We start from the raw sequence: 26,008 nt of genomic DNA, 5'->3' as shown, positions 1-26,008 counted from the left end.
ACCGACCATAACAAGTATTTGGAAGATGTGGAAGAACCAGCACTCTCATACACTGCTAATAGGAATGGAAATTTGTGCAATTACTTTGGAAAAGTGTTTGGCAATATTTAAGGGTGAATATATGCATACCCTACTGACTCAGCAAATCTACCCCTAGGTATATACTCAACAGAAGTGTGTAATTCATGAAAAGACATTATTTAACACTTGTTAATAATGTGAAATGGTGTGGCATCTATTTTTCCAAATGGATAGTCATATTTAATAACATAATTTACCAACTAAACTAGCTCATTATTTCCCCTACTGGTTTGAGATGCTGCCTTTATCACATAGTGAATTTCTATTTATATCTGGGTCAGTTCCTGGGCTCTACATTGTGTTTGACATATTTGTTGATTCCTGCATTAAGACCATAGTTATAATCACAACAGTTCTATAATATCTCCAAATAAGTTGCAGGACAAGAAATTTTGATTTTTAATCAGTTGTAATAAGCTGGTGTCTGAGCATTGTCTGATGGATTTGTGAGCTACCACTTTGTACGGTACCTGGTAACATGAATTAGACAAATGCTTATGGAACGGATGGAAGAAAGATGGAAAAGACTTTCTGAAACAAATTAATTCTCTTTGAAGACTAAAGCCAATGTTAACTTGGTTCACTTTTTATTTTGAAATAATTTCAAACTCATAAAAAAGTTGCAAGAATAGTACAGACAACACCCATATACTCTTTACCCAGATTCACCCATATTTAACATTTTGCCATGTTTGTTTTGTCATTCTCTTTTTCTCTATATGCATATTTTATTACTTATTTTTGTAACCATTTGAGAATATGTTGCTGATATCATGCCCATTTACCTCTTAAGACTTCATTATATATTTCCTACATAACCAAGGTATTTTCTTACATAACCAAAGTGCAGATATGAAATTCTGGAAATTTAACATTGATAGAATACATTTATCTAATTGGCTGCCTATATTAAAATTTAACAGTTTCTCCAAAAATGTCTTTTTAACATTTTCTCTTCCAGTACAAGGTCCAGTCTGGGACCATGCATGGCATCTAATTGTCACACTTCTTTAGTTTCCATTAATCAGAAACATTTCCAGAGGTTAATTTTGATCATCTGGTCAAGATTTTTTCTGGTTTCTTCTATGTGTAGTTACTATTTTCTTTCTTGCAATTAATAATCAGTCTGTAGGGAGACATTCTGAGACTATGCAGACACTCTGCTCCTTATCAAACTACTCCCCACAATATAGCATCTAAATCACTATTTACCACCTCTTCCACATTTACTCAGCAACATTTTACTCTTAAGGAAGAGTCCTCTGTTCTCTATCCATCTATCTGTCCATCTATTTACATAGCTATCATTAATGTGGACTCATGGATTCTTATTTTATTCAATGGGTTGTACTCCATTTACTGTCCTTATTTGATGCTCAAATTGACCATATTTGGCCAACTGGAGATTCCACACAGGCTCCTGTGTCCTTTTGACATGTCCTTATCATTTTGTGAGCACTTCCTTACTTTCTGGCCTAAATTTTTCCAGGCTCATCTTGTCATTTCCCTATCCCAGGCCTGGATTAGCCATTTCTCAGGGAAGCCTTGGTTTCTTTTGCTGGAAAATAGTATTCAGAAATAAAGATTTGTGTTCCACATATTGTCATCATACCTAGGTTGTGTATGTGTGTCTGTGTACACTATATATACAGTATACATACTGTACATATATATAAAATCTCTTGCAAATGATCCCTACAATTCTTAATTAACCACCTTATAATGTAGTCCCTGTTCATAACTCACAACAAAGGATTATGTATAATTCTACCACATAGTCCAGATAAATTTCATTTATTTCACAGCTTTGCCTAGAGTCAGACCTGATATATAATGCTGTATTATTTAATCCCAGAATAAAAGATGCTTCTCATCTCCACATATCCAGAAACTGTATGCAACTCTATGGCTCTCTCCTCACTTTGGAATTGGGGGCCTAGCTGATAAATTATTAACAATCTATACTTTTTTGGAAGGTATAATGCTATCTGTTTTTGGAAGTAAATTGATGGGCATAACATATAATCATTTCTAATCATATCATGACAATCTAAAATAATAAATCTGGGATACTGCTAAAACCTTTTGTTCTCCATTGCTTTTGCAGGCATCAATGGCTATGTTTTTGATAGCTTGCAGTTCTCAGTTTGTTTGCATGAGGTGGCATACTGGTATATTCTAAGTGTTGGAGCACAGACTGACTTACTATCTGTCTTCTTCTCTGGATATACCTTCAAACACAAAATGGTCTTTGAAGATACGCTTACCCTATTTCCATTCTCAGGAGAAACTGTCTTCATGTCAATGGAAAACCCAGGTGAGTATTTATATTATATTTTACTAATAGCTGTGATTGCTTCACTAGCTATTCATATACTCTTTTGCCCACTAGCTCACCTTTGGGCCAATACTAAACAGTTCAAGTGATTTTGCCAAGTGTAAGGCATCTTTTTTTAGTCACTGATTTGGAGTATACTTTTTTCTAGTTCATGGAAGAGGATTCTAATATTTGTACTATTAACCACAGTCATCATCCACAAAATACACTATGCTATACAGACCCATGTTTTATCCTCCAGCTTTCCTTCTAGTGACATACACGACCCTCAACTTCCCCTTTCAACCATGCTCATATGCATAATTCAGCACTGTTAATTACATTCTCATTAATGTGCTACCATCACTCTATCCATTTCCAAACATTTATAATCAACCTAAATAGAAATTCTGCACAAGTTAAGCATTAGCTCCCCATTCTCTACCCTCATTCTATCTCCTAGTAACTGTAAAGATTTTTAATGCAACTTTATTGAGATATACTCACACACCAAATTATCCATCCAAAGCACATAATCCTCACTGTATCATCATATAGTTGTGCATTCATCACCACAATCAATTTCTGAGGATTTTCATTACTCCAAAACAAAGAAACAAAAATTTTAAACATAGAAAAATTTTTTAAATAAAAAAAGAACACCCAAACCATCCCATACCCCTTATCCCTCCTATTTATATATATTTTTGTCATTATTTTATTACTCATCTGCCCATACACTGGTTAAAGGGAGTGTCAGTCACCAGATTTTCACTATCACATGGTCACATGATAAAAGCTATATAGTTATACAATTATCATCAAGAATCAAGCCTACTGGATTACCATTTGACAGATTCAGGTATTTCCTTCTAGGTATTCTAACACATTAGAAACTAAAGAGTAATATCTATATAATGCATAAGAATACCTCCAGAATGACTTCTCATCTACATTTGAAATCTCTCAGCCACTGAATGTTTATTTTCTTTCATTTTCCTTCTCCATTTTGGTCCAAGAAGGCTTTCTCAATCCCATGATGCTGGGTCCAGGCTCATCATTGAGAGCCATGTCCGATGTAGGCAGGGAGAATTATACCCCTGGGAGTCATGTCCAATGTAGAGGGGAGGGCAGTTAGTTTACCTGCCAAGTGGACTTAGAGAAATACAGGCCACATCTGAGCAACAAAAGAGGCTGTCAGGGGGTGACTCTTAGGCATCATTATATGTAGGCTTAGCCTCTCCTTTGCAGTAGCAAACTTCATAAGGGCAAGCCCCAAGATGGAGGGCTTGGCCTACTAATTTGGTAGTCCCCAATGCTTGCAAGAATAATATTAATAATCCAGGTGGGGAATTCAAGCATTTCTGAATTTTTCCCCAGGTCCTGGGGTGGGGGAGGCTGCAAATACATTTTTATTCTCTGCCCAAATTAGTTTTGGATGTATCAGGATTTCACACTAGCCTGTACAAACCTACCAGATCTCACTTTCTATTCAAAGTTCCATGCAATTATGTTGTTTAAATAAATTGACTGTGGGAGGCAGGGCCAGATGGTGGATTGGTGAGGTGTATGTTTTAGTTACTCCTCCAGAGAAGTAGGTAGAAAGACAGGAACTGCATGGACTGGACACTGCAGAGCAATCTGACTTTGGACATACTTCATACAACACTCATGAAAACGTGGAACTGCTGAGATCAGCGAAATCTGTAAGTTTTTGTGGCCAGGGGACCCGCGCCCCTCCCTGCCAGGCTCAGTCCCGTGGGAGGAGGGGCCATCAGTGCTGGGAAGGAGAAGGGAGAACTGCAGTGGCAGCTCTTATCGGAAACTCATTCTACTGATCCAAACTCCAACCATAGATAGACTGAGACCAGACACCAGAGAATCTGAGAGCAGCCAGCCCAGCAGAGAGGAGACAGGCATAGCAAAAAAACAGCACGAAAAACTCCAAAATAAAAGCGGATGCTTTTTGGAGTTCTGGTGAACATAGAAAGGGGAAGGGCAGAGCTCAGGCACCGCAGGCTCATTTGCAAAACCCAAAGAAAAACTGATCTCTCTGCCCCCTGGATCTTTCCTTAATAGCCCTAATTGCTTTGTCTCTTAGCATTTCAATAACGCATTAGATCTGCCAGGAGGGCCCTTTTTTTTTCTTTATCTTTTTTTCATTTTCTAAAACAATTACTCTAAGAAGGCCAATACAGACAGCCTCAAAGACTTGCAATTTGGGCAGGTCAAGACAAGAGCAGAACTGAGAGCTCTGAGACAAAAGGCAATAATCCAGTGGCTGAGAAAATTCACTAAACACCACAACTTCCCAAGAAAAGGGGGGCATCCTCTCACAGCCATCATCCTGGTGGACAGGAAACACTCCTGCCCGTCACCGGCCCCATAGCCCAGAGCTGCCCCAGACAACCCAGTGTGACAGAAGTGCTTCAAATAACAAGCATACACCACAAAACTGGGCGTGGACATTAGCCTTCCCTGCACCCTCAGCTGGTTGTCCCAGACTTGGGAAGGTGGAGCAGTGGGAATTAACAAGCCCCATTCAGACATCATTTCAGCAGACTGGGAGCCTCCCTACACAGACCGGCAGCCCAGAACCACCCTGGGAGGATGGCACTCACCTGTGACATAGCACAGTCATCCCTCAACAGAGGACCAGGGAGTGCAAGGCCTGGAAGAGGGACCCACTTGCAAGTCTCAGGAGCCATACGCCAATACCAAGGACTTGTGGGTCAGTGGCAGAGACAAACTGTGGCAGGACTGAACTGAAGGATTAGACTATTGCAGCAGCTTTAAAACTCCAGGAACACCAGGGAGTTTTGATTGTTAGAGCCACCCCCCCTCCCTGACTGCCCAGAAACACTCCCCATATACAGGGCAGGCAACACCAACTACACACGCAAGCTTGGTACACCAATTGGACCCCACAAGACTCACTCCCCCACTCACCAAAAAGACTAAGCAGGGGAGAACTGGCTTGTGGAGAACAGGTGGCTCGTGGACGCCACCTGCTGGTTAGTTAGAGAAAGTGTACTCCACAAAGCTGTAGATCTGATAAATTAGAGATAAGGACTTCAATTGGTCTACAAATCCTAAAAGAACCCTATCAAGTAAAGCAAATGCCAAGACGCCAAAAACAACAGAAAATTATAAAGCATATGAAAAAACCAGATGATATGGATAACCCAAGCTCAAGCACCCAAATCAAAATATCAGAAGAGACACAGCACCTAGAGCAGCTACTCAAAGAACTAAAGATGAACAATGAGACCATAGTACGGGATACAAAGGATATCAAGAAGACCCTAGAAGAGCATAAAGAAGACATTGCAAGACTAAATAAAAAAATAGATGATCTTATGGAAATTAAAGAAACTGTTGACCAAATTAAAAAGATTCTGGATACTCATAGTACAAGACTAGAGGGAGCTGAACAGGGAATCAGTGACCTGGAAGATGACAGAACAGAAAATGAAAGCACAAAAGAAAGAATGGGGAAAAAAATCGAAAAAATCAAAATGGACCTCAGGGATTTGATAGATAATATAAAACGTCCAAATATGAGACTCATTGGTGTTCCAGAAGGAGAAGAAAAGGGTAAAGGTCTAGGAAGAGTATTCAAAGAAATTGTTGGGGAAAACTTCCTAAATCTTCTAAACACCATAAATACACAAATCATAAATGCCCAGCGAACTCCAAATAGAATAAATCCAAATAAACCCACTCCGAGCATATTCTGATCACACTGTCAAATACAGAAGAGAAGGAGTAAGTTCTGAAAGCAACAAGAGAAAAGCAATTCACCACATACAAAGGAAACAGCATAAGACTAAGTAGTGACTACTCAGCAGCCACCATGGAGGCAAGAAGGCAGTGGCACAACATATTTAAAATTCTGAGTGAGAAAAATTTCCAACCAAGAATACTTTATCCAGCAAAGCTCTCCTTCAAATTTGAGGGAGAGATTACATTTTTCACAGACAAATGCTGAGAGAGTTTGCTAACAAGAGGCCTGCCCTATTGGAGATACTAAAGAGAGCCCTACAGACAGAGAAACAAAGAAAGGAGAGAAAGACATGGAGAAAGGTTCAGTACTGAAGAGATTCACTATGGGTACATTAAAGGGTATTAATAGAGAGAGGGAAAAATATATACGACAAACATAAACCAAAGGATAAGATGGCTGATTCAAGAAATGCCATCATGGTTATAACGTTGAATGTAAATGGGTTAAACTCACCAATTAAAAGGTATAGATTTGCAGAATGGATCAAAAAAAATGAACCATCAATATGCTGCATACAAGAGACTCATCTTAGACACAGGGACACAAAAAATTGAAAGTGAAAGGATGGAAAAAAATATTTCATGCAAGCTACAGCCAAAAGAAAGCAGGTGTAGCAATATTAATCTCAGATAAAATAGACTTCAAATGCAGGGATGTTTTGAGAGACAAAGAAGGTCACTACATACTAATAAAAGAGGCAATTCAACAAGAAGAAATAACAATCATAAATGTTTATGCACCCAATCAAGGTGCCACAAAATACATGAGAGAAACACTGGCAAAACTAAAGGAAGCAATTGATGTATCCACAACAATTGTGGGAGACTTCAACACATCACTCTCTCCTATAGATAGATCAACCAGACAGAAGACCAATAAGGAAATTGAAAACCTAAACAATCTGATAAATGAATTGGATTTAACAGACATATATAGAACATTACATCCCAAATAACCAGGATACACATACTTCTCTAGTGCTCACAGGACTTTCTCCAGAATAGATCATATGCTGGGACATAAAACAAGCCTCAATAAATTTAAAAAGATTGAAATTATTCAAAGCACATTCTCTGACCACAATGGAATACAATTAGAAGTCAATAGCCATTAGAGACTTAGAAAATTCACAAATATCTGGAGGTTAAACAACACACTCCTAAACAATCAGTGGGTTAAAGAAGAAATAGCAAGAGAAATTGGTAAATATATAGAGACGAATGAAAATGAGAACACAACATACCAAAACCTATGGGATGCAGCAATAGCAGTACTGAGGGGGAAATTTATAGCACTAAACACATATATTAAAAAGGAAGAAAGAGCCCAAATCAAAGAACTAATGGATCAACTGAAAAAGCTAGAAAATGAACAGCAAACCAATCCTAAACCAAGTAGAAGAAAAGAAATAACAAGGATTAAAGCTGAAATAAATGACATAGAGAACAAAAAAACAATAGAGAGGCTAAATAACACCAAAAGTTGGTTCTTTGAGAAGATCAACAAGATTGACAAGCCCCTAGCTAGACTGACAAAATCAAAAAGAGAGAAGACCCATATAAACAAAATAATGAATGAGAAAGGTGACATTACTGCAGATCCCGAGGAAATTAAAAAAATTATAAGAGGGTGCTATGAACAACTGTATGGCAACAAACTGGATAATGTAGAGGAAATGGACAATTTTCTGGAAACATATGAACAACCTAGACTGACCAGAGAAGAAACAGAAGACCTCAACCAACCAATCACAAGCAAAGAGATCCAATCAGTCATCAAAAAGCTTTCCACAAATAAATGCCCAGGGCCAGATGGCTTCACAGGAGAATTCTACCAAACTTTCCAGAAAGAACTGACACCAATCTTACTTAAACTCTTTCAAAACATTGAAGAAAATGGAACACTACCTAACTCATTTTATGAAGCTAACGTCAATCTAATACCAAAACCAGGCAAAGATGCTACAAAAAAGGAAAACTACCGGCCAATCTCCCTAATGAATATAGATGCAAAAATCCTCAACAAAATACTTGCAAATCGAATCCAAAGACACATTAAAAAAATCATACACCATGACCAAGTGGGGTTCATTCCAGGCATGCAAGGATGGTTCAACATAAGAAAATCAATCAATGTATTACAACACATTAACAATTCGAAAGGGAAAAATAAAATGATCATCTCAATAGATGCTGAAAAAGCATTCGACAAAATCCAACATCCCTTTTTGATAAAAACACTTCAAAAGGTAGGAATTGAAGGAAACTTCCTCAATATGATAAAGAGCATATATGAAAAACCCACAGCCATCATAGTACTCAATGGTGAGAGACTGAAAGCCTTCCCCCTAAGATCAGGAACAAGACAAGGATGCCCGCTATCACCACTGTTATTCAACATTGTGCTAGAAGTGCCAGCCAGGGCAATCCAGCAAGACAAAGAAATAAAAGGCATCCAAATTGGAAAGGAAGAAGTAAAACTGTCATTGTTTGCAGATGATATGATCTTATATCTGGAAAACCCCGAGAAATCAATGATACAGCTACTAGAGCTAATAAACAAATTTAGCAAAGTAGCAGGATACAAGATTAATGCACACAAGTCAGTAATGTTTCTATATGCTAGAAATGAACAAACTGAAGAGACACTCAAGAAAAAGATACCATTTTCAATAGCAACTAAAAAAATCAAGTACCTAGGAATAAACTTAACCAAAGATGTAAAAGACCTATAGAAAGAAAACAACATAACTCTATTAAAAGAAATAGAAGGGGACCTTAAAACATGGAAAAATATTCCATGTTCATGGATAGGAAGGCTAAATGTCATTAAGATGTCAATTCTACCCAAACTCATCTACACATTCAATGCAATCCCAATCAAAATTCCATCAACCTACTTTGCAGACTTGGAAAAGCTAGTTATCAAATTTATTTGGAAAGGGAAGATGCCTCGAATTGCTGAAGACACTCTAAAAAAGAAAAACCAAGTGGGAAGACTTACACTCCCTGACTTTGAAGCTTATTATAAAGCCACAGTTGTCAAAACAGCATGGTACTGGAACAAAGATAGACATATTGATCAATGGAATCGAATTGAGAATTCGGAGATAGACCCCCAGATCTATGGCTGACTGATCTTTGATAAGGCCCCCAAAGTCACTGAACTGGGTCATAATGGTCTTTTCAACAAATGGGGCTGGGAGAGTTGGATATCCATATCCAAAAAATGAAAGAGAACCCCTACCTCACACCCTACACAAAAATTAACTCAAAATGGACCAAAGATCTCAATATGAAAGAAAGTACCATAAAACTCCTAGAAGATAATGTAGGAAAACATCTTCAAGACCTTGTATTAGGCGGCCACTTCCTAGACTTTACACCCAAAGCACAAGCAACAAAAGAAAATATAGATAAATGGGAACTCCTCAAGCTTAGAAGTTTCTGTACCTCAAAGGAATTACTCAAAAAGGTAAAGAGGCAGCCAACTCAATGGGAAAAAATTTTTGGAAACCATGTATCTGACAAAAGACTGATAGCTTGCATATATAAAGAAATCCTAAAACTCAATGACGATAGTACAGACAGCCCAATTATAAAATGGGCAAAAGATATGGAAAGACAGTTCTCTGAAGAGGAAATACAAATGGCCAAGAAACACATGAAAAAATGTTCAGCTTCACTAGCTATTAGAGAGATGCAAATTAAGACCACAATGAGATACCATCTCACACCGATTAGAATGGCTGCCATTAAACAAACAGGAAACTACAAATGCTGGAGGGGATGTGGAGAAATTGGAACTCTTATTCATTGTTGGTGGGACTGTTTAATGGTTCAGCCACTCTGGAAGTCAGTCTGGCACTTCCTTAGAAAACTAGATATAGAGATACCCTTCGATCCAGCGATTGCACTTCTCGGTATATACCCGGAAGATCGGAGAGCAGTGACACGAACAGATATCTGCACACCAATGTTCATAGCAGCATTATTCACAATTGCCAAGAGATGGAAACAATCCAAATGTCCTTCAACAGATGAGTGGATAAATAAAATGTGGTATATACACACGATGGAATACTACACGGCAGTAAGAAGGAACGATGTTGTGAAACACATGACAACATGGATGAACCTTGAAGACATAATGCTGAGTGAAATAAGCCAGGCACAAAAAGAGAAATATTATATGCTACCACTAATGTGAACTTTGAAAAATGTAAAACGAATGGTTTATAATGTAGAATATAGGGGAACTAGCGATAGAGAGCAATTAAGGAAGGGGAAACAATAATCCAAGAAGAACAGATAAGCTCTCATGGGTAAATTTAATGTTCTGGGAATGCCCAGGAATGACTATGGTCTGTTAATTTCTGATGGGTATAGTAGGAACAAGTTCACAGAAATGTTGCTATATTAGGTTACTTTCTTGGGGTAGAGTAAGAAAACGTTGGAAGTAGTTATCTTAGGTTAGTTGTCTTTTTCTTACTCCCTTGTTATGGTCTCTTTGAAATGTTCTTTTATTGTATGTTTTTTTTAATTTTTTTATTTTAATTTTTGTTTATTTTTCATACCGTTGATTTAGGAAAAAAAAAAGTTAAAAAAAAAAAAAAAACAAGGAAAAAGATATGCAGAGCCCCCTTGAGGAGCTGGTGAAGAATGCACGGGTATTGGCCTGCCCTACCTCAATGGTTGCTAACATGCCCACAGGCATAGGGGATTGGTGGTTTGATGGATTGAGCCCTCTACCATGGAATTTGCCCTTGGGAAGACTGTTGCTGCAAAGGAGAGGCTAGGCCTCCCTATAATTGTGCCTAAGAGCCTCCTCCCGAATGCCTCTTTGTTGCTCGGATGTGGCCCTCTCTCTCTAGCTAAGCCAACTTGAAAGGTGAAATCACTGCCCTCCCCCCATGTGGGATCAGGCACCCAGGGTAGTGAATCTCCCTGGCAATGTGGAATATGACTCCCGGGGAGGAATGTAGACCTGGCATCGTGGGATGGAGAACATCTTCTTTACCAAAAGGGGGATGTGAAAGGAAATGAAATAAGCTTCAGTGGCAGAGAGATTCCAAAAGGAGCCAAGAGATCACTCTTGTGGGCACTCTTACGCACAATATAGACAACCCTTTTTAGGTTCTAATGAATTGGGGTAGCTGGTGGTGGATACCTGGAACTATCAAACTACAACCCAGAACCCATGAATCTTGAAGACAATTGTATAAAAATGTGGCTTATGAGGGGGGACAGTGGGATTGGGGGGGCCATAGGGATCACACTCCCGTTTGTCTAGTTTGTGGATGGATGAGTGGAAAGGTGGGGGAAGGAAACAAACAAACAAACAAACAGACAAGGGCGCCCAGTGTTCTTTTTTACTTTAGTTGCTCCTTTTCACTTTGATTATTATTCTGGTTATTTTTGTGTGTGTGGTAATGAGGGTGTCGGGGATTGATTTTGGTAATGAATGTACAGCTACGTAATGGTACTGTGAACAATCAAATGTACGATTTGTTTTGTATGACTGCATGGTATGTGAATATATCTCAATAAAATGAATAATTAAAAAATTGACTGTACAAGTTAAATTATATAGCATGCTACAGAAAATATAGATTTTTGCACCAAATAAACATTTCTTCCTTTGGTCTCACACAGAAGTTGAAGTTTTGAAACAGTGTCATCCTTTACCCTTTGGCCTGATTTGCCTTAGTCCTAACCAGATCTGCTTCATTCATATCTCTAATTGAAGTCTGGACTCTTTTTCAGCTTTTTTAACAGTTGCTTTATGAGGTAATACTGACATTCATAGCTGCCGAGCTCTAGCTCTGAGTTTCAGGTGTCACACAGATACCCAAAGTTCCAGAGACTGACCAGGTTATACACAAAGAGCTCAACATCTCAGAATTTGGAGATAACCATTACAACTCAGGAATAGATGTGACTACTGTAAGAGCTTACAAATCTAGGGACCATTATAAGTGTTCCCCTGATAACCTATGCTCTCAGATTCAATTCTGAGTTTACACATTGTAGTTAGTCTATATGGTGAGGCATTATAGTGTTTGCCTTTGCTTCTGGCGTACTTCACTCAACATGCTGTCTACAGGATCCATTCACCTCGTTGCGTTGCGTGTCTCACAGCTTCATTTCTCCTCACAGTTGCTCAATATTCCCATTGTATGCATACATCACAGTTCACTATTCTGTTCCTCAGCCTATGTACCCTTAGGCCACCTCCACCTGTTGCAAATCATGAATACTGCCTCCATAAACACCAGTTTGCAAATGTCCATTCATGTCCCTGCTCTCAGATACTCCAACTATATGCCCCCTAATGAGGTTGCAGGACGTTATAGCACCCACATACTTACATTCTTGTGGAGCCACCCCACTGTCCTCCAGAAAGGCTACACCATTCTGCCTCCTCATCAACAGCAAATACATACATCCCTCTCTCCATGCAGCACTTTTATCCCTATTTATATTTTCCTACAATTTTATAGAGATATATTCACATGCCATACAGTCATCCACAGTGTACAATCAATTGTTCATGGTATCATCATATAGTTGTGCATTTATAACCACAATCAGCATGTGAACATATTGATTACTACAAAAAAAAGTGTTTTTTAAATGAATAATAAAAAAGAAAATAAGAAAAATAAAATATCATACAATACATTAGTAAGGTCAGACATCAACACCACTACCAAGAATCGCATATCCCTCCCTTATATCCCCCTCTCATAGACATTTAGCTTTAGTATATTGCCTTTGTTACATTTAATGGAAGCATATTACAATGTTACTGTTGACCATAGACTCCAGTTTGCTTTAATTATATTTTTCCCTAATACCATCCCTTTTTCAACACTTTGCAAGGTTGACATTCATCTGTTCTCCCACATGTAAAAACATTTTTATATTTGTACATTTAGTCACCATCATTGACCACTCAAGGTTTCTCTGAGAAATATAGTCCCAGTCTTTATCGTCTATCTTTCCTTCTGGTGTCATACTTGCCCCTAGCCCTCCTCTCTCAACTGTACTCACACTCATCTTTATTCAGTGTACTTACACTGCTGTGCTATCATCACACAGTATTGTGCTATCCATTTCTGGATCTTTATAATCAATCCTGTTGAACATTCTATACTCCTTCAGTATCAAATGCACGATCTCCGCCCTCTTTCCATCTCCTGATAACTGTGTTCTCTACTTTAACTCTCAAAGTTTGTTCATTATTGTTAGTGCATATTACAGAGACCATACAGTATTTTCCTTTTGTTTCTGGCTAACTTCACTCAACATAATGTCCTCAAGATTCATCCACATTATTATATGTTCCATGTCTTTGTTTTGTCTTACAGCTGCATAATATTCCATCATGTGTATATACCACAGTTTATCCACTCACCCATTGATGGACATTTGGGCTGCTTCTATCTCTTGGCAATCATAAATAATGCTGCAATAAACATCAGTTTACAAATGTCCATTTGTATCTTAACTTTCAGTTCCTTTGAGTATATACCTAGCAATGGAATAGCTGGGTCATATGGCAGATCTATACTTAGCTTCCTGAGGAGCCTCCACACTGTCTTCCAGAGTGGTTGCACCATTCTACATTCCCACCAACAGTGAATAAGTGTGCCTCTTTCTCCCCATCCTCTCCAACACTTGTCATTTTCTGTTTTTTGGATAATGGCCATTCTGGTAAGTGTGAGATGATATCTCATTGTGGTTTTGATTTGCATTTCCCTAATAGCCAGTGAAGTTGAGCATCTTTTCATATGTTTTTGAGCCATTCGTATTTCCTCTTCAGAAAAGTGTCTGTCCATGTCTTTTGCCCATTTTTAATTGGGCTAATACCATTTATTGAAGAGGCTGGTCTGTCCCAGTTGCTTTGATTTGACTGCCTTATCAAAGATCAGTTGTCTGTACCTGAGAAGATCTATTTCTGAACACTCAATTCCATTGGTCAGTATTTCTATCTTTCTTGCAGTATGTGCTATTTTGATCACTGTAGCCTTGTAGTATGCTTTAAAATCAGGTAGTGTTAGACCTCCCACTTCATTATTCTTTCTCAAGATATTTTTAGCTATTCGTGGCACCCTAAACTTCCAAATAAATTTGATTTGGGTTTGTCTATTTCTGCAAAGTAAGTTGTTGGGATTTTGATTGGTATTGCATTGAATCTATAAATCAATTTGGGTAGAATTGATATCTTAACTATATTTAGTCTTCCAATTCATGAGCACAGTAAGTCAGTGAAAGGCATTTTAACAGCTTCAACTTAACTATTTAACTTGAAAGTCTTTGCTGTAAAAAGTGCCTTTACTTGCCATTGGCCAATTTTTAACTGTTTGATAAATTGTAGTGGTAAATATACATTTAGGCACACAGTAAACATGTGGTGACCAAAAATCTTTCTGTGTGACTTGTGAACATTTGTATTGCTGGATAAATACCACCTAGAAGTTGGGAAGTGCATAGTCATCTCCCTTCACACACATATTCCTAAAACCATCCTCTTTTTCCCTCAGTAACTACTGCAGTGATCAGGAGAAATGCTGACCTGGCCTAAATCCAACACAGATTGTTGCTACATTCATATCGTTTAATAACATTATTTGATCACAGGGAATAAGAACATTGAGTCCTCTTCCAAGAGAAATACACATGTCAGAATGACATATACATTGTCTGAAGGGCCACTGCATGCTTAATGGTCCCTCCCATCCCCATTTATTACAGAGATAAACATGTAAAACTACCTGCATTGTAGTTATAATCTTACTTTCATGGTTTTTCTGGAGATAAATTCTGAAGGGAGAATTTCTGAAAAACACAAATTAATTTCATCATAAATAAATGCATATGCACCCTCCTGCCCAGAAACTTCTCTTCCCTAAAGTGATGTGTTTTGCAGTAGGTGAGTAAAGAAGAACCTGGCAGAACCCCAATAACACCTCCTATTCAGCAGCATGAGGGAAAGATCAGAAGCCACTATGCTTGTAACACCTTTCATTGATGCAATAACCATCTTCTCTGGAAGTCCCACAGACCAAAAAATGTATTAAATGTATTAAATCCATCAGAATAACTAATATTTCTAGTCCTTATATTTAGGACCACAAATAATAACATGAGATACCATTTTTGTGTCTGAGATTGACAAAGTTCAGAAAGAATAGAAATACCATTTGTTGGCAAGGTTTTAAGGAGATGCGCATTCTGACACATGACTGTGAGGAATGTAAAGTGGTAAAGACTTTCTGGAGGTTTATCTGATAATATATAGAAAAATTCTCAAAATATACATATAATTGGACCCAAAGATTTTTATTTCAGAAAACAATCAGCATGCCCAGCAAGCTGTAAAATAAAATAAATAAAATTACTGCTCCAGTCCCTTTCTACCTCTTTTCCCCATTTTATTATTTTTATGTTTTCTTGACATTTATCGCCATTTAAAAGGATCTTGTTTATTGGTGTTTGTCTTTATTATCTGTCTCCCCAGCTAAGCTCTAAACTCCAGGAGAGCAGAGACATAGTCTCTCTTGCTTACAAATGCATCCCCAATATCTAGAACCATGCCTGGCAAATAGTTATTTATATGTGTATATATGTAAAAATATGTTTATGTTTTAATACAAATAATATATTTTAATATAAACAATGTATTTATTTATATTTATAAATATTTTTGAATGAATGAATGAATTAGATATGTACAAAAATATGTAGGAGGATACTTATAACAGCACATTAGAACAGGTAGTGGTAAAAACTTGGAAATAAAATAAATGTCCAACAATAGGTGATTAGTTAAGTAACTTAGGACTCATTCATGTTATAGAATTCTAGGCAACCATTAAAATAATAGTATGGAAGGATATCAGATGAAATTGAAAATATTCTCAAGTTTAAAAAAAAGCATGTTATAAAACAGTATGCATCATTCAGGTAAGCAATGTATGAGGGTACTAATTTTTTTATACATACAGAAAAGTGCACATATCAAAGTTGTACAGGATGATTAATTGCCACAAATTATGCATTCTTGTGTAACTAACATGGTGATTGGTTTTTTTAACTTTATCAATAAATTAACAAGCAAACAAACAAAAGAATCAACATTTCAAAAAAAAGGAATAAGAAAACCAAATAACCTAAAATAACTGTATTGCTTCCAACATGTCCCTACCATAACCCAAGAAAATTAACAAACCATAACAGAACAAAGGAATAAGAAAAACAAATAACCTAAAATAACTACATTGCATCCAACATGTTCCTACCATACCCCAGAAAATTTACAAATCATAATCATCCCTGAGCCTTCCCATAACATTGAGATTACCCTCAATAGCTGACCTGTTCCTATTAGGTTATCGTTCCACCTTCATTAGTTGCTGTCTATCTCTATGTCCCCTACATTCTACAATATAAAATATTTATTTTACATTTTTCACAGAGTTCACATTAGTGGTAACATACGATATCTCTCTTTTTGTGTCTGGCTTATTTCACTCAGCATTATGTCCTCAAGGTTCATCCATGTTGTCATGTGTTTCATGACCTTGTTCTTTCTTACTGCCATGTAGTATTCCATTTGTATATATACCACATTTTGTTCATCCACTCATCTGCTGAAGGACATTAGGATTGTTTCCATTTCTTGGCAATTGCGAATAATGCCACTATGAACATTGGTGTGCAAATATCTGTTCATGTCACTGCTTTCAGATCTTCTGGGTATATACCAAAAAGTGAAAAATTGATGGATCAAAGGGTAACTTGATATCTAGTTTTCTAGGGAACCACCAGACAGTCCTCCAGAGTGGCTGTACCATTATACAGTCCCACCAGCAATGAATAAGAGTTCCAATTTCTCCACATCCTCTCCAGCATTTGTAGTTTCCTGTTTGTTTAATGGCAGCCATTCTAATTGGTGTGAGATGATATCTCATTGTGGTCTTCAATTGCAACTCCCTAATAGCTAGTGCAGATGAACATTTTTTCATGTATTTTTTGGCCATTTGTATTTCCTCTTCAGAGAAATGTCTTTTCATATATTTTGCCCATTTTATAATTGGGCTGTCTGTACTATTGTCATTGAGTTGTAGGACTTCTTTATGTATGCAAGATATCAGTCTTTTATCAGATACATGGTTTCCAAATATTTTTTCACATTGAATTGGCTGCCTCTTCCCCTTTTTGACAAATTCATTTGAGATACAGAAGCTTTTGTGTGTGTGTGTGGTACTTATGCATTCATTCTTTTTTTTTAATTCAGTTTTATTGAGATATATTCACATACCATACAATCATCCATGGTGTACAATCAGCTGTTCACATATCATCATATAGTTGTGCATTCATCACCCCAATCTATTTTTAAACATTTTCCTTATACCAGAAAGAATCAGAATAAGAATAAAAAATAAAAATAAAAAAGAACACTGAAATCATCCCCTCCATCCCACCCTATTTTTCATTTAGTTCTTGTCCCCATTTATCTGCTCATCCATCCATACACTGTGTAAAGGGAGTGTGATTCACAAGGTTTTCACACACTGTCACCCCTTGTAAGCTACATAGGTATACAATCATCTTCAAGAGTCAAGGCCACTGGGTTGGAGTTTGGTAGTTTCAGCTATTTACTTCTAGCTATTCCAATACATTGAAACCTAAAAAGTGTTATCTATATAGTGTGTAAGAATGTCCACCAGACTGACCTCTTGACTCCATTTGAAATCTCTCAGCCACTGAAGCTTTATTTCATTTCATTTTGCATCCCCCTTTTGGTCAAGAAGTTGTTCTCAATCCCATGATGCCAGGTCCAGTTTCATCCCCAGGAGTCATATCCCGTGTTGCCAGGGAGATTTACACCCCTGGGAGTTCACCTGCTGAGGTGGCTTAGTTAGAGAGAGAGAGAGGGCCACATCTGAGCAACAAAGAGGCATTCAGGGGGAGACTCTTAGGCACAATTATAAGCAGGTTTAGCCTCTCCTTTGCAATAACAAGATTCATAGGGGCCAGCCCCAAGACAGAGGGCTCAGCACATCAAGCCATCTGTCCCCAGTGTTTGTAAGAACATCAGCAACAATCCAGGTGAGGAAGTCCAACACCTCTGCATCCAACCCCAGCTCCTCAGGGGAGCCCTGCATATATATTTTTATTCTCCACCCAAATTACTTTGGGATGTGTTGCTATTTCACCCTAACCTATACAGACCTGCCAAATCTCACTTCCTATTCAAAGTTCCATGTAATTTTGGTGTTTGAACAAACTGACTGCAGAAGTTATATTGTTTAGAAAATATAGATCCTATACCAAATAAACATTTCTTCCCTTGGTCTCACATGGAAGTTGAAGTTTTAAAACACAGACAGTTTTAGCCTTTACCCTTTGGCCTGATTTGCCCTAGTCTTAACCACATCTGCTTCATTCATATCTCTAATTGAAGTCTGGGCTCTTTTTTTTTAACAGTTGCTGTATGCATTAATACTGACATTCATATCTGCTGAAGTATAGCTCTGAGTTTCAGGTGTCACACAGATACCCAATATTCCAGAGACCAATCAGGTTATACACCAAGGGATCAACATCTCAGAGTTTGGAGATAGTCATTACAATTCAGGAATGGAGAAAACATGGAGAGAGGGATGTACCTATTTACACTGATGAGGAGGCAGAATGGTGTAGCCTTTCTGGAGGTCACTGTGGTGGTTCCACAATAGGTACAGAAGCTTTTAATTTTAAGGAGTTTCCATTTATCCATTTTTTTCTTTCATTGCTCCTTGCTTTTAGAAGAGACCTCCTAATACTAGGTCTTGAAGATGTTTCCCTACATTATCTCCTAGGAATTTTTTGGTACTGTCTCTTATATTGAGATTTTTAATCCACTTTGAGTTAATTTTTGTGTAGGGTGTGAGGTAGGGGTCCTCTTTCATTCTTTTGGATATGGATATCCAGTTGTCCCAGCCCCATTTGTTGAAGAGACTGTTATGTCCCCCCAGTTTTGGAGGCCTTATTGGTGGACTGTAGATCTTAGGGTCTATCTCTGAATTCTCAATTCAATTCCATTGATCAATATGTCTATCTTTGTGCCCATACCATGCTGTTTTGACTACTGTGGCTTTATAAAAATCTTCAAAGTCAGGGAGTATAAGTCCTCCTGCTTCGTTTTTCTTTTTTAGAATGTTTTTAGCAATCTGAGGCATCTTTCCCTTCCAAATAAATTTAATAACTAGCTTTTTCCAACTCTGCAAAGTAGGTTGTTGGAATTTTTATTGGAATTGCACTGAATCTGTAGATGAATTTGGGTAGAATTGACATCTTAACAACATTTAGCCTTCCTATCCATGAACATGGAATATTTTTCCATCTGTTTAGGTCCCTGTTCTAGTTTGCTAATGCTGCCAGAATGCAAAACACCAGAGATGGATTGGGTTTTATAAAAGGGGTTTATTTGGTTACACAGTTACAGTCTTAAGGCCATAAAGTGTCCAAGGTAAAACATCAACAATCGGGTACCTTCACTGGAGGATGGCCAATGGTGTCAGGAAAACTTCTGTTAGCTGGGAAGGCACGTGGCTGGCATCTGCTCCAAGTTCTGGTTTCAAAATGGCTTTCTCCCAGGACGTTCCTCTCTAGGCTGCAGTTCCTCAAAAATGTCACTCTTAGTTGCACTTGGGGTATTTGTCCTCTCTCAGCTTCTCCAGAGCAAGAGTCTGCTTTCAATGGCCATCTTCAAATTTTCTCTCATCTGCAGCTCCTGTGCTTTCTTCAAAGTGTCCCTCTTGTCTATAGCTCCTCTTCAAAACATCACTCACAGCTGCACTGAGTTCCCTCTGCCCGTCAGCTCATTTATATGGCTCCAGTGATCAAGGCCCACCCTGAATGGGTGGGGCCATACCTCCATGGAAATATCTCATCAGAGTTATCACCTACAGTTGGGTGGGGCACATTTCCATGCAAATCTAATCAACACCAATAATGTATGCCCACAAAGATTACATCAAAGATAATGGCATTTGGGGGGACACAATATATTCAAACTGGCACAGTCCCCTTCTATTTCTTTCAGTAAAGTTATATAGTTTTCTATGTATAGATCTTTTACATCCTTGGTTAAGTTTATTCCTAGGTACTTTATTTTTTTAGTTGCTATTGAGAATGGAATCTTTTTCTTGAGTGACTCTTCAGTTAGGTCATTTCTAGTGTATAGGAACATTATTGACTTATGTGCATTAATTTTATATCCTGATACTTTGCTATTTTGCTTATTAGCTCAAGTAGCTGTGTCATCGATTTCTCAGGGTTTTCCAGATATAAGATCATATCATCTGCAAATAATGACAGTTTTACTTCTTCCTTTCCAATTTGGATGCCTTTTATTTCTTTGTCTTGCTGGATTGCTTTGGCTAGCACTTCTAGTACAATGTTGAATAACAGTGGTGACATCAGGCATCCTTGTCTCATTCCTGATCTTAGAGGGAAGGCTTTCAGTCTTTCCCCATTGAGTAATGTGCTGGCTGTGGGTTTTTCATATATGCTCTTTATCATATTGAGGAAATTTCCTTCAATTCCTACCTTTTGAAGTGTTTTTTTTTTATCAAAAAAGGATGCTGGATGGGAGCAAAGGACAAGCAGACATCAACCATGTGCCTTCCCAGCTGACAGAGTGTTCCAGATGCCATCGGTAGTTCTTCAGTGAAGGTATCTTCTCGTTGATGCCTTAGTTTGGACACTTTTATGGCCTTAGAACTGTAATTTGTAACCAAATAAACCCCCTTTATAAAAGCCAATCCAATGAATCTGGACCTGGTATCGTGGGATTGAGTATATCTTCTTGACCAAAAGGGGGATGCAAAATGAGACGAAATAGTTTTAGTGGCTGAGAAATTTCAAATGCAGTCGAGAGGTCACTCTGGTGGACATTCTTATGCACTATATAGATAACACCTCTTAGGCTTTAATGTATTGGGATAGCTAGAAGTAAATACCTGAAACTATCAAACTCCAACCCAGCAGTCTGGACTCCTGAAGGCAACTGTATAACAATGAAGATTACAAGGGGTGACAGTGTGATTGTGAAAACCTTGTGGATTGCACTCTGTTTATCTAGTTTATGGATGGATAAGTAGAAAAATGGGGACAAAAAACTAAATGAAAAATAGGGCAGGATGGGGGGGATGAGTTGGGTGTTCTTTTTTACTTTTATTTTTTATTCTTATTCTGACTCTTTCTAATGTAAGGAAAATGTTCAGAAATAGATTGTGGTGATGAATGCATAACTATATGATGGTACTGTGAGCAGCTGATTGTACACCATGGATGACTGTATGGTGTGTGAATATATTTCAATAAAACTGAATTAATTAAAAAAAAGGATGCTGGATTTTGTTGAATGCTTTTTTCAGCACCTATTGAGATGCTCATTTGATTTTTCCCTTTTGATTTGTTAATGTGTTGTATTACATTAATTGATTTTCTTATGTTGAACCATCCTTGCATGCCTGGAGTGAACCCCACTGCATCGTGGTGTACAATTCTTTTAATGTGCCTTTGGATTCAATTTGTAATTATTTTGTTGAGAATTTTTGTGTCTATATTCATAAGGGAGATTGGCCTGTAGTTTTCCTTTCTTGTAGCATCTTTACCTGGTTTTGGTATTAGAGTGATGTTAGCTTTGTAAAATGAGTTAGGTAGTGTTCCAGTTTCCTAATGTTGCCAGAATGCAAAATACCAGAAATGGATTGGCTTTTATAAAAGGGGTTTCTTTGGTTACACAGTTACACTCTTAAGGCCATAAAGTTTCCAAGGTAACACATCAACAATCGGGTTCCTTCACTGGAGGATGGCCAATGGTGTCTGGAAAACCTCTGTTAGCTGGGAAGACATGTGACTGGTGTCTGCTCCAAGTTCTGGTTTCAAAGTGGCTTTCTCCCAGGACTTTCCTCTCTAGGCTGCAGTTCCTCTTCAAAATGTCACTCTCAGTTGCTCTGCTCTTTCTGTTTGTCAGCTCATTTATATGGCTCCAGTGATTTAATTCAGACCCACCCTGAGTGGGTGGGGTAACACCTCCATGGAAATTATCCAAAGTCATCACCCAGTTGGGTGGGTCATATCTCCATGGAAACATCCAATCAAAAGGTTCTAAACCAATCAACACTAATATGTCAGCCCCCACAAGATTGCATTAAAGAATATGGCTGTTTCTGGGGGACTTAATATATACAAACCAACACAGCTTGTGCTCCATTTTCTTCAATGTTTTGAAAGAGTTTAAGTAAGATTGTTGTCAGTCATTTTAGAAAGTTTGGTAGAATTCCCCTGTGAAGCCATCTGGCCCTGGGCATTTATTTGTGGGAAGCTTTTTGATGACTGATGGGCTCTCTTTGCTTGTGATTGGTTTGTTGATGTCTTCTATTTCTTCTCTGAACAGTCTAGGTTGTTCATGTGTTTCCAGGAAATTGTCCATTTCCTCTACATTATCTAGTTTCTTGGTGTACAAGTTGGTCATAGTATCCTGTTATGTTTATTTTTTAATTTCTTCGGGATCAGCAGTAATGTGCCCTCTCTCATTTATTATTTTGTTTATCTGGGTCTTCTCTCTTTCTGATTTTGTCAGTCTAGCTAAGGGCTTGTCAATCTTGTTGATCCTCTCAAAGAACCAACTTTTGGTTTTATTTTTTATTCTCTATTGTTTTTTGCTCTCTATGTCATTAATTTCTGCTTTAATCCTTGTTATTTCCTTTCTTCTACTTGGTTTAGGATTAGCTCACTGTTCATTTTCTAGCTTCTTCAGTTGTTTCACTAGTTCTTTGGTTTTAGCTCTTTCTTCCTTTTTAATGTATGCACTTAGAGCTATAAATTTCCCCCTCAATACCACCTTTGCTGCATCCCATAAGTTTTTTTTTCCATGGTTAATAGGTCTTTATGAATATGGGACATATCTGTATTTCAAAATATTTCAGTTCATCATTCTCTCTTTGCTCTTCACAGAGACACAAATGCACAGATATACAACACATAACTATACAAGCACATACCATCTAATCATTAGTAAATAGATTACTTAGGGGACCTAATTCAGAATTACATGTCAAATATCCATATTCTAATGCACATTTATCAAAACATGCATTTAATTACCTTTGCATGTACAGTAGCATCATGGCTTATTTTCTCACTTATTTTGTGTCAAATGGTTCAAATTATTTGTAAATACTAGCACACTTAGGAATCTAGTTAGCATGAATAGACCTCATGTTTCTGAATATAATAGTCTATATACATGATGCTGCTTTTTAAAACATATATCACTTTTCTGTATATTATATGATTTTTTGACACACACACATATATAATGCATGCAATGATATTCATGCCTACCAAATTATTTGTAGAAGTCAGTACAATTAGACAAAAAGAAGTTCAGGCTTTGTGTAAAAGAAAATGCCAATTACATCATAGCAGCAGCTATGTTCTTATGAGTAAAACTGGAAATATTAGACCAGAGAAGTTAGCATGGCTGCCACCTTAAAGATAGTAGTATTTTTTTTCTTGTGATCTGAGCATAATTTTAAAATTATAACTCTTAAGTTTTAGCAAAAAATGTTACATGTACCATCATTTCTCTAATTTCAAATTGCATTAAGGAAGTCAGAATAAATGAATATTTGACAAGTAAACAATAAAAGAATATATTAGGGAAATATCTACAGCAACTTAATTTAATGCTTCAACATATGAGCACATGAACCACATTTAGTGAGGTTATGGCTCTTACATATATTCCTAACGCTAGGCTTTATTTAACCATGACATAAATTTGATCTTAAAACTTAACTGCTTTCCCTTCCTGTTTTCTTTGTTATATATTTCATTATATAATTCTTTTGTTATTATCCCCTAACCCTCATCTGACCAATAGAACTACAGAAAAATCCCAAGGCTTTCAGCCCCTGAGAGCTAGTATGGTTTGCAACTGCTGATAGGATTTTTCTTTTATTAAATTCAGTTTTATTGAAATACATTCACACACCATACAATCATCCATGGTATGCAATCCACTGTCCACAGTATGATAACATAATTATGCGTTCATCACCACAATCTATCTCTGAACATTTTCCTTACATCAGAAAGAACCAGAACAAGAATAAAAAAATAAAAGTGAAAAAAGAACACCCAAATCATCCCCCCATCCCACCCCATTTGTCCTTTAGTTTTTATCCCCATTTTTCTACTCATCCATACACTAGATAAAGGGGGTGTGATCCACAAGGTCTTCACAATCACACTGTCACCCTTTGTAATCTACATTATTATATAATTGTCTTCAGGAGTCCAGACTGCTGGGTTGGAGTTTGGTAGTTTCAAGTATTTACCTCTAGCTATTCCAATACATTAAAACCTAAGATGTGTTATCTATATAGTGCATAAGGATGTCCAGCAGAGTGACCTCTCGACTCCATTTGAAATCTCTCAGCCACTGAAACTATTTCGTCTCATTTTGCATTCCCCTTTTGGTCAGGAAGATACTCTCAGTCCCACGATGCCAGGTCCAGATTCATCCCTGGGAGTCATATTCTGCATTGCCAGGGAGATTTACAACCCTGGGAGTCAGGTCCCACGTAGGGGGGAGGGCAGCGAGTTCACCTGTCGAGATGGCTCAGTTAGAGAGAGAGAGGGCCACATCTGAGCAACAAAGAGGTACTCAGGGGGAGACTCTTAGGCACCATTACATGCAAGTTTAGACTCTCCTTTGCAGTAACGAGCTTCATAAGGGCATGTCCCATGATTGAGGGCTCAGCACATCAAACCGCCAGTCCCAATGTTTGTGACAACATCAACACCAGTCCAGGTGAGGATGTCCAACACATCTGCACCTTCCCCCAGATACTCGGGGCTGGGTAGGGGGAGGCTGTAAATATATTTTTTATTATCTGCCCAAATTACTCTGGGATGTGTCACTATTTCACTCCAGCCTATACTAACCCACTGTATCTCACTGCCCATTCAAATTTCCATGCAATTCAAAATTCCAATGCAATTTGAACAAATCGACTGTAGAGTTGTACCATTTAGAAAATTTAGATCCTGTACCAAATAGATATCTCTTCTCTTGGTCTCATATGGAAGTTGAAGTTTTAAAACACAGTCAGTTTCAACCTTTACCCTTTGGCCTGGCCTGCCCCGGTCCCAACCAGACCTGCTTCATTCATATCACTAATTGAAGTCTGGGTTCCCCTTCAGCTTTTTTTTTTTTTAACAGTGGCTGTATGCACTAATACTGACATTCATATCTGCCGAGCTCCAGCCCTGAGCCTCAGGCGCCCCAGAGATATGCATTGTTCCAGAGACCAATCAGGCCACACACTAAGTGCATCCCATAAGCTTTGATATGTTGTGCTCTCATTTGCATTCATCTCTATATATTTAGCAATTTCTCTTGCTATTTGTTCTTTAAACCACTGATTGTCTTGGAGTGTGTTGTGTAACTTCCAGATATTTGTGAATGTTCTAAATCTTTGATGTTTATTGACTTCTAATTATAGTCCATTGTGATCAGAGAATGTGCTTTGAATAATTTCAGTCTTTTTAAATTTATTGAGACTTGTTTTATGGCCCAGAATATGATCTATTCTGGAGAAAGTTCCATGGGCACTAGAGAAGAATATGTATCCTGGTGATTTGGGATATAATGCTCTATATATATCTGTTAAGTTGAGTTTCATTTATTACATTGTTTAGATTTTCAATTTTCCTATTAGTCCTCTGTCTGGTTGATCTCTCTATAGG

The 26,008-nt window shown here is 37.7% G+C and overlaps 1 protein-coding gene across 1 annotated transcript in view; it reads left to right on the top strand.

Moving 5' to 3' along the window:
- Positions 1–26,008, top strand: part of F8 (coagulation factor VIII) — a 208,982-nt gene that overhangs the window by 131,223 nt on the left and 51,751 nt on the right. The window contains exon 13 of the mRNA XM_037820964.1: positions 2,189–2,398. Coding sequence (XP_037676892.1) covers positions 2,189–2,398 — 210 coding nt within the window. The remainder of the gene's footprint in view (positions 1–2,188; positions 2,399–26,008) is intronic.

The sequence above is a fragment of the Choloepus didactylus genome, chromosome X (genome assembly GCF_015220235.1).
Source record: "Choloepus didactylus isolate mChoDid1 chromosome X, mChoDid1.pri, whole genome shotgun sequence".
In the NCBI taxonomy this organism is placed as follows: domain Eukaryota; kingdom Metazoa; phylum Chordata; class Mammalia; order Pilosa; family Megalonychidae; genus Choloepus; species Choloepus didactylus.
The sequence above is the reverse complement of the archived record's forward strand: the minus strand, read 5'-3'. Positions and strand labels throughout refer to the sequence as shown.